Source organism: Sinocyclocheilus anshuiensis, unplaced genomic scaffold, assembly GCF_001515605.1.
Source record: "Sinocyclocheilus anshuiensis isolate Anshui unplaced genomic scaffold, SAMN03320099.WGS_v1.1 scaffold960, whole genome shotgun sequence".
Taxonomy (NCBI): domain Eukaryota; kingdom Metazoa; phylum Chordata; class Actinopteri; order Cypriniformes; family Cyprinidae; genus Sinocyclocheilus; species Sinocyclocheilus anshuiensis.
In genome coordinates this window covers 66,156-78,770 of record NW_015549635.1, presented here as the reverse complement: position 1 = coordinate 78,770, position 12,615 = coordinate 66,156, and the positions used below count along the sequence as shown (strand labels likewise).

Sequence of the window (12,615 nt, the reverse complement as noted above, 5' to 3'; positions counted from 1 at the left end):
TAATATAGCCAAAACAACCGCATAGCCGCTCTTTAGTGTAGATGCATGTTGATTTTATCAGACGATGCTGCGATTATAAATGAGAGTGACTCCTGGTTAACATGTATTAAAAGGGGTCGTGTTTAGTCACTATTTAGTGTGGTATTTATATATATATATATGTATATGTGTATATATATATATATATGTGTGTGTATATTTTATAATATTCACTCATCATGATGAAAAATAGGGCATTCTAAGTCAATATACTGCAGTATTTCCTCTCTCAATCAGTAGAAAATATGGTTAACACCCGGTCATGCATGAAAAAAAAAATACCGTCATGTACCGTGAAACCGGTATTATTTAGAAATAAATAATAGATAGAAAATTTACCGTGATAGAAATTTTTGGTCATACCGCCCAGCATTATCCAGCTCCAGCTGCAAAGTCACACAAATGTGTGTCATAAAGAGCAACAAATACGTTTCACATGTTTCATCCAACTCTGTGGGGTTTTTTTTTGTTGTTTTTTTTTAAGAACAAACCGTATGAAACATTCTTATGTACTGATGGGCATATTATGTTATAAGTTCGGGGGTTTTTTATTTAGGGATGTACTATTTTGCACTAATGTTACAGTGACGGCTGTTTCGAGCTGTAAAACTCTGAGGGACCAAAGCAGGTGGGAGAGGAACAGGTGATCTCGTTGCTGATACCCAACACTCTACAACCCCCACCAATACTATTACTACCACTCCTCTCTGGTTTTATCCTTTACTCTCTTTACTTTTCCCTTCCATGACCCCTCACTGTAATGTTATGTAAAAGATGAATTCTTGCCGGTTTAGTCTTTCTTCTGTTCTGTTTATATATGCCTTCTGCATTTTTTTGCTGTTAACATTATCACATGTGTTCTTCCAAATCTCTATTAATGCGTAATCCCAACCAGAAGTGTCAGCAATTTCCTCTTCATGAAAACCTGGTCTGGGATTTGAGGTGCCCTTGAGAAGTTTCCAAAGTCTTGGTTTTGTAACCAGGTTATGAGTGGATGAAATCTTTATAATGTTTCCAATACTTTGGACATCAAGTAGTATCATAGGGCAAAGTGTGCCTCAGTATTTAGATTAGAAATCAGAGCAACCGATATGTGTCAATTCCTAAGGTAATATTTTCAGTCCCGTCTTAAATATGTATTTTCAGTCTTGTTGTCAAGTGTTTTTTCCAAATGAATAAATGGACGTTTTATAAAACCTATTCATAATTCTGAAATCTGAAAATATTTTTTTGTTTTGTTTGTTAATTAACTTCAAGGTTTCTGTAAGGTTCCCCACATGAGGGGCAATGAATGGAGGACGCACATGGCCAGAAGTCTCCATCATAGATTAGTTATTTGCCACTCATCCAGTTAGGTCCTGCACGTCTGTAGTGTCACATTCCCAAAATTGCCACCCTAACGTAAGACTCTGTGCCTCTCCTAGGCATAACCGTCAGCAGACATAGGAATATGTGACTTCAGTCTAGTATGTTGGAATGGATTCAATACAGGACAGTCTATATTAAAAGACTGCCCAGTTGCTTTCAGGCTCTTTTGCTGACTAGTTTTCAGTACATTGCCTTATAGACATTCAGAAAGAAATACTGTAGAAACCTCTCTCATCTGGATAATGTGGATTTGGCAACCGTGATTCAGATTCATGCATTAGATGGTTGTATGTGAATCCATGTGTCTTGTGACTCTATAAACAGGTTGGCATATGCACTTGTGCTAGTTTTTCTGAGACCAGCCTGTCTCTTTCAGGCAGGTTACATACAGGCACTCATTCTGTCTAATTTTCTCTCTTTCCCTCTCGTCTCAGTCTCTCCGTCCCATATTAGGCGTTGTCTGTATGTAGCTGAGCTATGATTGGGGTGGCGACTGGAGTAATCGTTTTATGGCAGCTCTGATAGATTTGTGGAGGAAGGAGGAGTGATGGATGAGGAACAGATTTTGAGGAGGGGACTCTGGGTGCCTCCCCCCGACTGCCCAATTATGTCTCACATTCACAAGCTAGCAAATGCTACACCTGTGACGTGCTTGTTTCCACGTTTGTGGCACATATATACACGTTGCTTTGTCTGTTTAATAAATTTAATGAATAAAAGCACATGCTTTTGTATCACCTTTGCGTTTCACAAAGATTTTGTTAGCAATGTAGCTCCCTCTTCAACAGATGCTAACTTGGTTCCGTATAAAACACTTATGCTGAACATATTTTCTCTTCTTTTTTAGGGTTTCATCAAGGATGTACACGAAGACTCCCTCACAATAGTCTTTGAAAACAAGTAAGTTGGCCGAACGTTTCCTGTACAGACTCTTTCCCAAAGCCTCTGCCTGTTTCACAAGGTTTTGCTTGTGATGAGTGTTCACACTTTGCCACCTACACAAACAACAAAAATATAAGGTTAGCCAAGAAGAGAAGTTAACAGTTTTACCCTGTTAAAATGCAGTATATGTATCTCTAGGGTCTTTAACAGGGTGTTTTACCAATGGTACTGCAGTCGGTCCATCAGTTATGTTGATGTTATATAAATTCATAAATTAAATAAGAATAAAATCAAATAATATATGTATGTATGTATGTATACACACACACTCACACACACTATGTATGTATGTATGTATGTTTATATATACAAGGGCTGTCCGGAAAGTATCCAGCCATGTAATATGAAAACTAGAGACATTTATTGAAGATGATACAAGAAACATTGTACATAGGACTATGACGCCTCAGTGCCCTTCAAAGGTGATTTTAGTTTTGGGTGCCAAATCTGGGCTGTAGGGGGTCACCTGGGTGATTTGATGTTTCAGCAAAAAGCTCTGCACAAGACGTGATGCATGGGCGGGCACATTGTTGTGATGAAGCTGACAATCGTCAGTTGCACATAGCTGCGTTTTCGTTGTATTGCATCTCTCATCTCGTATTTTTCATATTACATGGCTTGTCCGGATTCTTTCCAGTCAGCTCTCATATAATATAAAAAATATATATTTAATTATTTTACATATAAAGCACACACACTATGTTCAATAGTTTGGGTTCAGTAAGATTTTAAAACGCTTTTATTCAGCAAGGTTGTTTTAAGTGGATCAAAAGTCAGAGTAAAACATTTATTCTGTTACTAAAGATTTCTAAAACAAATAAATGCTGATGGGTCATAGTACACTAAAGATTGGAGTAATGACTGCTGAGAATTCAGCTTTGCCATCTCAGAAATTAATGACATTTTAAAATACATTAATAGAAAGCATTTGTTTAATTGTAGTAATATTTCATAATATTACTGTTTTTACTTTATTTTGATCAAATAAATACAGCCTTGGTGAGTATAAAAGGTATTTTCAGAAACATTTAAAAAAATCTTACTGACCCAAAACTTTTGAACAGTATATATTTTGTATAAATAAAGAAAGGATGTAATCATTATTTTATTAAATACATAATAATATGAACATGTACAAGTAGATCGATCTGTACATGTCTGTATTTTTACTATACAGATATTATAGGTCACTCTTAAAATGCAGCACTTTAAAAAAAAAAAGTTTTTTGTCTATGGTGATATGATCTGATTGTGCTCATCTCCCAATCAGCTTCTTTTCTTTGGAGCTTAACTGATAGATCATTTCCACTTTTCCTTTAGCCATGTGCTCCAGCCTGTCGCTCTCAGCACCTGTGCTAACTCGCTCGTTCCAAGTTATCCTGTCCCGCTCCTTCCCACTTTTTTCCCCCATGTCTCCCTACTCCTCCCATCTTTATCTCAGTCTTTTTTTTCCTTCTCTCACTCCCTGTTTCGGCCTGAGTGAGATCCATAAATAGATGAGGTATGCAGGCAGGGGAGCACGGGACAGTGGCCCTGCCATTCTTGGGATGGTCCTGCTGACCTATGGACAAGCAGGAGCACCAACATCTCTCTGACACCATCTGCTTACGATTTTGTTTGATTTGTGTAAAATAGTGAGTGAAGATTGTCACAGTGTGTGAGAGATTTCAAGAAAAGTCTGAGGTTTATAGCTGAATCAGTAAACAGCTAGTGTTTTGGACCTATTTGGAGTGAATTATTCAAAGTTGTGATTTTTACAAGTGTTTCTGAGAGCATATGATTTGCTCATTTCAGTAGATCCACAGTGACCCCTCATATCTCAGTGTTAACACCTCTCCTCTTTACTAAATTGTAAATATATTCCATTAAACGAATAATAATAATTTTCTTTTCTGTAACGACTTTAAAGGAGTTTCTCAAATCGCTTTACAATGTAAGAGTAGTATACATATAAAATTAAGACAGGAATACAGAATAAACAAAAGAGCACAGGAACATAAAAAAAACAAGAAGCAGCAATGATAATCACAATCAACAATAACTGTGTTGATCATCTCGGCATTGGGTTTGTTAGGCCAGTTTTTGGAGGTGGGGTGTCGTTATACCTGTTCTGTCGTTAGAAAACTTACTGACAACTGTGTCTATGTGTGTGGCTTCTTTCCACTAGCTGGCAACCAGAGAGACAACTGCCGTTCAGTGACGCGAGGTTGCCACCCCCAACCGATTACCACAAGGACATTTGTGAGGGAGATGAGGTGGAGGTAGGGATATATTCACTCTGAAACACCCGGAACACTCCTCAAATCATCACCCTGAAAAAAGGCCCCCCACATATGAATCATCACTGGAGAAATAGCCCTTTGAAACGCTCTGCTTTCAAAACATATATCAGACTCTCATCTTACATCACTTTCCTTAGCCCTAAACATGGGTCAGTCTTTAAAGACAACATGAAAAGTCTTTACAGCACATTTAACTTTGGTAATGTGGTATGTTTTAGAGAGAAATCTAAAATATCCATGAGATTTGATTAGATCTTGAAATATAGACAATGGTGTTATTTTCTCACTGCCCATGCAGCCATTGTTATGTAAGCAGAAAAGTCAATTCAGAGACAGAAGTTCATATATTTTGATGAAAGCCAACATTTCTTTTCTTCAGAATTATGTGTACTAAAGAGTCAGTTTGATCATGTCGGAAGATACCTGTTCATACACAATATCTTGCCAATACCTGTATAACTTAAATTGCACAATTAGTAATGGAACAATTAATCTTTTGATATTTGTCCATTTTAGAGGCAAATGCAGTATGTCTGTTAATGGCTGATATTAGTGATTGTGATGCCTAAATTAATTTGCAGAATTAATTTCCAGTGCGTTTTGAGTTTTGGATAAAGCAATATAGAATTTCACTATCTACCGTTTTTGTTATTAGTCATAACATGAAAGTACTTATCAAAATATTAGTATCAGCCAGTATTTTAATGCTTGTGCAACAGCATTGTCAGTGAATAATGCTTTATTGATGCATGTTTTGATTTCAAGTACTCTTCAATGAATTGACTAAATATTGTGAGAAAGTGTTCTTTAAATTACAAGAAATGTGTGGAGCAAGTCTTATTTGCTATCATTAAATCATATATATCATGCATCCTACTCTCTAGGTATTGGCATTTTCAAGTCGACCACTAGATACAAACATACCTGGTAGGGGTGGGAATCGCAGGGTACCTCATGATACGATACGAATCACGATACATGGCTCACGATACGATAATATCGCAATTCTGCGATAATCGATATATTGCTAGACAATTCTATAATGATACATCACGATATCTGTCTAACTATGAAAACAAAATGCCTGTGAAAAGGTTAAGTGCAAGTTTTCTCTCTTTATTCAAGTCCAAACTGTTAGAAAGCAGCACAAAAGTTCTGTAAATCAAATTTAACATGCTAAGGAAATTAATCATTTTATTCTTGGACTTACTAAAAGCTTACACTTTTCTTTGTGTGTAAACCAACACATTTAACTGCTTATCAACTTTATATATAGCCTATATATAAACCTGGTACATTTCAAAATTTACCTGGAGTGCTTTCTCAACCTTTCCTCTCCTCTCATCATAAAAACGGAGCCCCGCGCACATGACATGCAGGGGGGAAAAAGCCATTCACATCACGTCTTTTGTGCGCTCAGGTTCATTATTTCAAATGTAGACGCGCAGCAAGTAAACACACTGCACACTTCTGCGTCGCATTACGGCTCTGACGAGGTTTTGTTTCGTCATCCGTGCCATAGGTGCAGATGTTTCTACCGGTCGGTGCCCTAACGCGCACTTATAATATCTGAGAGAGAGGAAGAGAATCCAGTTTTGTTGACAAAACTGGATGCGCCGGCGCCACTCTCTCTCACTCATATAGTGAGGGAATTTCACCTGCGATCTGAGCGGAGAGGTTAGGCTACTCACGGACTCAATATGCGCTCTGCAATAATAACGTGATCGATGCCTACAGACCCGCTGATAGCTGTTCCGGGGCAGTTTTTTTATCTCATCTCCTTTTATCTCCATAAACATATAAAGAGTAGTAGAGCTAATACAGTGGCCGGAAATCTGTTTATCCTTCGGTTCCTCGTGCTTCCCCATCTTCATAGAGAACGCAGTTCATGATTGTTCAGAGTGCTTTGGAAAGAAGGTGGAAATGGCGCGGCCGCGATTTCCACGCATTTTTTAGATGCTGGGAGCAGGGAAATCTATATAGTGCGCCTTATTGTAGTAATATATTGTAGTAAATTGTAGTATTGTATTGTAGTCAAATATCGGTATTTGGCGCCAGATATCGATTCTCGTATCGCATGAAGGACAACGATATATCGCCATATCGATATATTGTCCCACCCCTAATACCTGGCACATTCTGCATTGTCTTTTGTTAATTTTTTTCTCTCCATACTGTAGCACACTCCTTTTATGGTACAAAGAAGGGTACTAATTCGTTTCTTGCTTTCTGTTAAACACATAGCCTGGCCATTTCTTTCAGTGCTTCCCAAAATGCAATCACCTGAGTCGACCTGGTCTTTCTCCTGCAGGTTTACTCCAGAGCCAACGAGCAGGAGCCCTGCGGCTGGTGGTTGGCGAGGGTGAGGATGATGAAGGGAGAGGTAAGTCAGGTCCAGGTGTGCAAGCGAGCACATGTTTGATCAGATGTGGGTTACGGGGTCTGCATTTCAAGGGTTCTGTCTCTCATTATTCACTCTGTTGGCCTCTGAAGTTGAGTCCAATGTGAATATATGAATATTGATTGAGGGTGTTTCAGGTCTTTTTGGGTCTAGTAGGCCTTTAACACACACATCTGCAGCACTGACCTAGTTACCCATAAACACTAGTGATCTCATTTATTGAGTCAGACTTGAACCCCCTGGTGATCTAATAGCAGATCGCCTTAAGCGCTAGAATATGCATTCAGTATGCATGAGCAAGATAAACAACCGCAAAATGTAGGTCTGTTTAAAGACATCTGGGATCCTCTAAATAGGTCGCGCTTAGGCATCAGGTTTAAGGAATGTTCTGGGTTCATATGCTGTCATTGCCAGAAAAATATTTTGGACTTGTCCCTTTGCATTAGTAGCCATTCCAAAGAGTATGACTGTATATATATATGAATGTTTTTATTGATGTACAGTTTTATTAATCTTTAATATTAATTATTTTTAATTATAAAAACAATCAATTATTATTTAAACTTGTGTATTTTAACATGTATCCTGGTTCAATGTATTGCCCAGTTGATCTAAAGTGAAAGTTAATTCATTTAATTTTATTTAATTTTATTTTTCATTTTATTTTAAACTGAGGGACACATCTAAAATATTTCTTGTAGTAACCATGCCACAGAGCTTTGCTTGAACCTGGCACATTATTGTACGGTTCTAGTAAAATGCTAACATTTACTATATAAATTGCTGCTTATCATTTTTTTGATACACACATAGAAGTTCATTAACACTGCTTAAACTCCTCAAAGCTTATGTCTGCTGTCCACTGTTCCCTGGCAAGGTCTCGTTCAAACCTGCTTCCACACACATTTTGGCTAATTAGGTGGATTGACAGGCAGAGCTCTCATGATGTTACATACAGCACTGGGGAACTGTCTTCTCCCTCTTGCACACTTTCTTTCTGATACTGGGGCAGTCGAATAATAGGACGAATTTAGACTTGACTTTTGACTGCATTCTATGCCACTGAGTGTAGTCGTGCGTTACCGCTGATATGAGATGTGGCTGCTCTGTGTTATTATAGGGTTTGTTTTTAGTCTTCAATCGATTTTCTTAATACTTAATGTTGGCTTAGTGCTTTTCTCTGCAAGATAGCTTCAGTAACTCGTAACAAACTTCAGTAACAAAGCGTGTGCTGTGCTAACGCATCTCATCACATTGATTAGTTACTGGCATTTTGAGCTAGTGGTCTAGCACAACAAAACTGTCTTTGAGCAGCTTCAGTCTGTTTGCTGTGTCTTTAAAGTGGTGAGGGTGTGAAAGAGGCCATTGTGACTTGTGTAATAAACAGTCAGCTGCTCATTACCACAAAATAAACCCAACAAGAGCCAGATTTAAAGCTGACTGTACAATTATCCTGCTTATTACATAGCTACTTTCCAAATTAGCGGACATGAACAATTGGTTTAAGGTTAAATGATTTTATTAAATGGTCAAATACACATCTTAACAGTCATTATACAAAAATATTAGATTCAAGAATGCCGTGTTTGTGTAATCAAAAATATTCCAGAGAGTAATAATCGGTATAATAATCCAATGTAACTACCGAAACTATTAACAGTGTTCAGCATGCAGACATTGGTTTGTTTCATGTGTGTGATGGGCATTGTGATGTATTTGAAATATATTTTTTTCTGTTCAGTTCTATGTGATCGAATACGCAGCCTGTGACGCCACATACAATGAAATTGTCACATCGGAACGAATCCGGCCAGTCAATCCCAACATCCCCTCCTCTGAAAACACCTTTTACAAAGTCCCCATCGCTGTACCCGAGGATCTCAGAGACATGTAAGTCACACATGCAGTCTTCTGATAGTCCACTTTTTAGTCACAGACTGTGTTTCTACCTCGATGTCAACCTCAACAAACTGTGTGTGATAGGGCTGGGCGATAAGCAATATCATATCGAGATTGCAATAAGATTTGTCGATAACTATGATAAGCTCTGGAGATTTTTACCCAATATGGATTAATCACACAGCAGGAATAAACATGACATAAGCCAGTCAGTGCATGTCACTGGTAAGTCTGCATGTTCCGCGTGTCCCTTTGTGAATCAGTGGCATGCTTTCGTCTTCTACACAAACTCAAACACACTGTTTGTGGCTTCTGCCGTCTAAACATCTCCAAAGCGAGTCATTTCACAAGCTTTTCACCATTTCATTTGAGAAAAGCTACAAACTGAAAAACTACTGCGCTGAAAGATCTTCACGACAAACCACCAAAAAATAAAAGTTCAGGTTAACTTGAAATGATGAAATGAAAGAAATACAATTATTGTATGCTAAAATGTACTACTACTAATAATAATGCTCCAACTAATATTTTTAAGAAATACCATACAACCAAGCTATTTTTCATCCATGATTTCATTTCCACGTCTTATTTGACAAAAAAATCCAACTGCAATGTTTTGTTGTAAATTAATTCGTTTTATTTGATTACATTTTAAAAGATTGATTAAACTGTTAAAGTTATATTCATTTCTTTTCAGTTTTTGACGATAAGAGTAAAAAATTTAATGAGAACACTGAATTTAGGGAAAAATAAAATGGATTTCATGGGTCCCTAAATTAAATATATTTTGAAAGATTTAAATGTATTCTTTTCTATTCTGAATGATGCAGCTGTTTGACCGAGAACATCCACAAAGACTTCAGGAAATCAATCGGAGCCAACTGCATCTTCTACAACACCTTTACACACCAACTTATTGTCCTGGTCAGTGTTTAATTCTTATTTACACACTCATTGTGATACTGAAAAATACATTGTGTCTTAACCAAATATGTCTCTTTCTCCTCAGTCCACAAATGAGTGCACGGTGAAACGAGCAGCCCTACTGAGTGACATGCACTTCCGGAGTATTCGCACCAAACTCATGCTTATGTCCCGTAACGAGGAGGCCACTAAACACTTAGAGGTACACAAATACACAATATGGGGATTTTTTTTAAATTTGTTACTCATTTTACTTGCAAAATACATTAGCCAGTCCTAACAGAGAAAGTTGCATGTGAAGATATAATAGCTAGTTTGAGATTATTGCATTGACTGTTAATCATATCCACTTGACCAATTAATAGAAATGGTACTTCAGACTTCTTGTTATACTGTTGTTTGTTAGTGTAATTCTTTTTCTGTGTTTTTCGTTTTGTTTTTTTCTTGTCATTATGTGCTTGTTCTTGTCATGCTGGATTCCCCCTGTGGTTTAATTAAACAGTCAACCAGCTCAACATTTGCGTGTTTTTGTGTGTACTGCAGACGAGTAAACAGCTGGCGTCTGCGTATCAGGAAGAAGTGAAGGTGCGTGAGGAACTAATGGGTCTGGCCATCGGTTCTCACGGTGCCAACATCCAGCAGGCCCGCAAAGTTCCCGGCATCACTGCCATTGAGCTGGAAGAAGAGAGCTGCACATTCAGGATCTATGGAGAGGTATTTATCTTTTCTTTGAGTTCATCTTGTGTGATTTTTATTTTTTATAAAGATACATATAAGACAGCAGTGATTTTGATGGGTTGTTCTTTCTGACTCAAGACCCCAGAGGCTGTGAAGCAGGCCAGGACCTATCTGGAGTTTAAGGAGGATTCCTTCCAGGTTCCAAGGAACCTTGTAGGTCAGTTGCTTATTAGACGCATTTCGTTTGGACTTCTGAATGCAGTTCATTTGTGGACAGACCTTAGCTAAGCATAAATTCTGGAAATCTGCCAAAGCCCAAGTGTTCTTACCCAGTGAATTCGCTCTCTTTCACAACAGGCAAAGTCATTGGCAAAAATGGCAAAATTATCCAAGAAATAGTAGACAAATCGGGCGTGGTTCGAGTCCGGATCGAAGGGGACAATGATAAAAAGCCGCCCAGGGAGGAGGTAGGCAGGCAGGGGGCTGGCAGAGACAACACTGTCAGCAGCCAAGAGGTGAATGAGCCGCCCACCTGATACAACAAACCTCTCACTGTTACAGCTAAATAAAATCTCAGTGAGGAAAACAACACAATATTAGTAACAAGCTGTTTATTTTCATGCAAGTGTACACGCATTTTTAATTAGTTAACATCTGAGATAGCTTCTGACTTTACTGACATCACAAATGTTATCCCTCCTTTTCCTTTGTTATGCAGGGAATGGTTCCCTTTATCTTTGTTGGAACCAAAGAGAACATCAGTAACGCCCAGGCCTTGCTCGAGTACCATGTGGCCTACCTTCAGGTTAGTCACCAGGCATGAAGGGTGTTCAGTCTCTGAACTGATTGCAGTTGCTGAAGGGTGTCTGGAAATTCCCTGTTTGTTCTGTTATTGTTCAAGACTCAAAAGTTTTCAAATGTTGAAACATTATACAAAGATATATTGAATTCATTGTACCATACTAAAGATGAGCTTTTGAAATGAACTGTCTCTTGACTGGTCAGCTGATCTCCTCCTTCATGGGAAGCTGTTGGTCGAACTTAACCAGCAACTAATGCTAAAAATACCCCCATTGGGGGTAGATTTGGTGGGGGAGCGGGCAAAGTGTGGATTACATGCTGTCGACCCAGTCGCCTCTCAAAATAGCCATTTCCCCTGTCCATCCCGGCCCAGCTGTACCACGTTGCCCTCTGTCAGCGTTCAGCTGCTGTTTCAAACCAGCAGCTGTCACACGTTGCAATTGTTTTCCCCCTTTTGCACTTAAAGAAAACCAGTAATTACATTTTTTATAATTCTGATATTTTGTTGTCTTGTATATTATAATATTATATTGATAGATATTAAACATTTATATATTTTTTTTAATTTTCCACAAAAAAATATTATTATATTTTATCTGATCTTTTATTATATATTATTTTATTGCTATATAATATATTTTTCTATTTTCTTATCATATATTGTATGATATATGTATTAATTATATTACATATTGTATCATATTATCTTATGTATTATATTGTCATAGATAATAATAGCATGTTTTTCCCTATTTTGCTATTAAACAAAAAATAGAAATTTATTTATAGAATTATAGAAATGATTACATTATATTACCTTTGTGATCTCTATTCCTGTTTTCTATAACTCTGCTTGTAGTTTAACAGCAATGTGTGACAGTGCTTTCTCTCTCTGTGATTGATAGGAGGTGGAGCAGTTGCGTCTCGAGCGCTTACAGATTGATGAACAGCTCCGTCAGATTGGGGTGGGATATCGTGCACCCCCCAGCCGCTCTGGTTCAGGGGTCGCCGGCGAGCGTGAACGGGGTTACCTCACGGACGAGAGCACAAACTCCCTGCAGACCACACGCACCTATGGAGGAAGAGGACGTGGACGCAAATCTAACAATACATACTCTGGCTATGGTGAGATACAACTCCCATGATGCTCATATGTTTTGGACAGTCTGTCTGTACATTTAATTATCAGTTTCATGATGTATAACAAGATTTCGGGTACAGGTGGGTTAAAGGATTAGTTCACTTCCATAAAAAAAATTTCCTGATAATTTACTCACCCCC

At 38.0% G+C, this 12,615-nt stretch overlaps 1 protein-coding gene across 2 annotated transcripts in view; it reads left to right on the top strand.

Moving 5' to 3' along the window:
- LOC107659724 (fragile X mental retardation syndrome-related protein 1-like) overlaps positions 1-12,615 on the top strand; it is a 28,328-nt gene that overhangs the window by 3,206 nt on the left and 12,507 nt on the right. For both annotated transcript variants that reach the window (XM_016448750.1, XM_016448748.1), the window contains 11 exons: positions 2,255-2,307; positions 4,517-4,610; positions 6,943-7,014; positions 8,774-8,922; positions 9,762-9,855; positions 9,941-10,057; positions 10,399-10,569; positions 10,672-10,750; positions 10,891-11,048; positions 11,252-11,338; positions 12,240-12,459. In XM_016448750.1, coding sequence (XP_016304236.1) covers positions 2,255-2,307; positions 4,517-4,610; positions 6,943-7,014; positions 8,774-8,922; positions 9,762-9,855; positions 9,941-10,057; positions 10,399-10,569; positions 10,672-10,750; positions 10,891-11,048; positions 11,252-11,338; positions 12,240-12,459 — 1,294 coding nt within the window. The remainder of the gene's footprint in view (positions 1-2,254; positions 2,308-4,516; positions 4,611-6,942; positions 7,015-8,773; positions 8,923-9,761; positions 9,856-9,940; positions 10,058-10,398; positions 10,570-10,671; positions 10,751-10,890; positions 11,049-11,251; positions 11,339-12,239; positions 12,460-12,615) is intronic.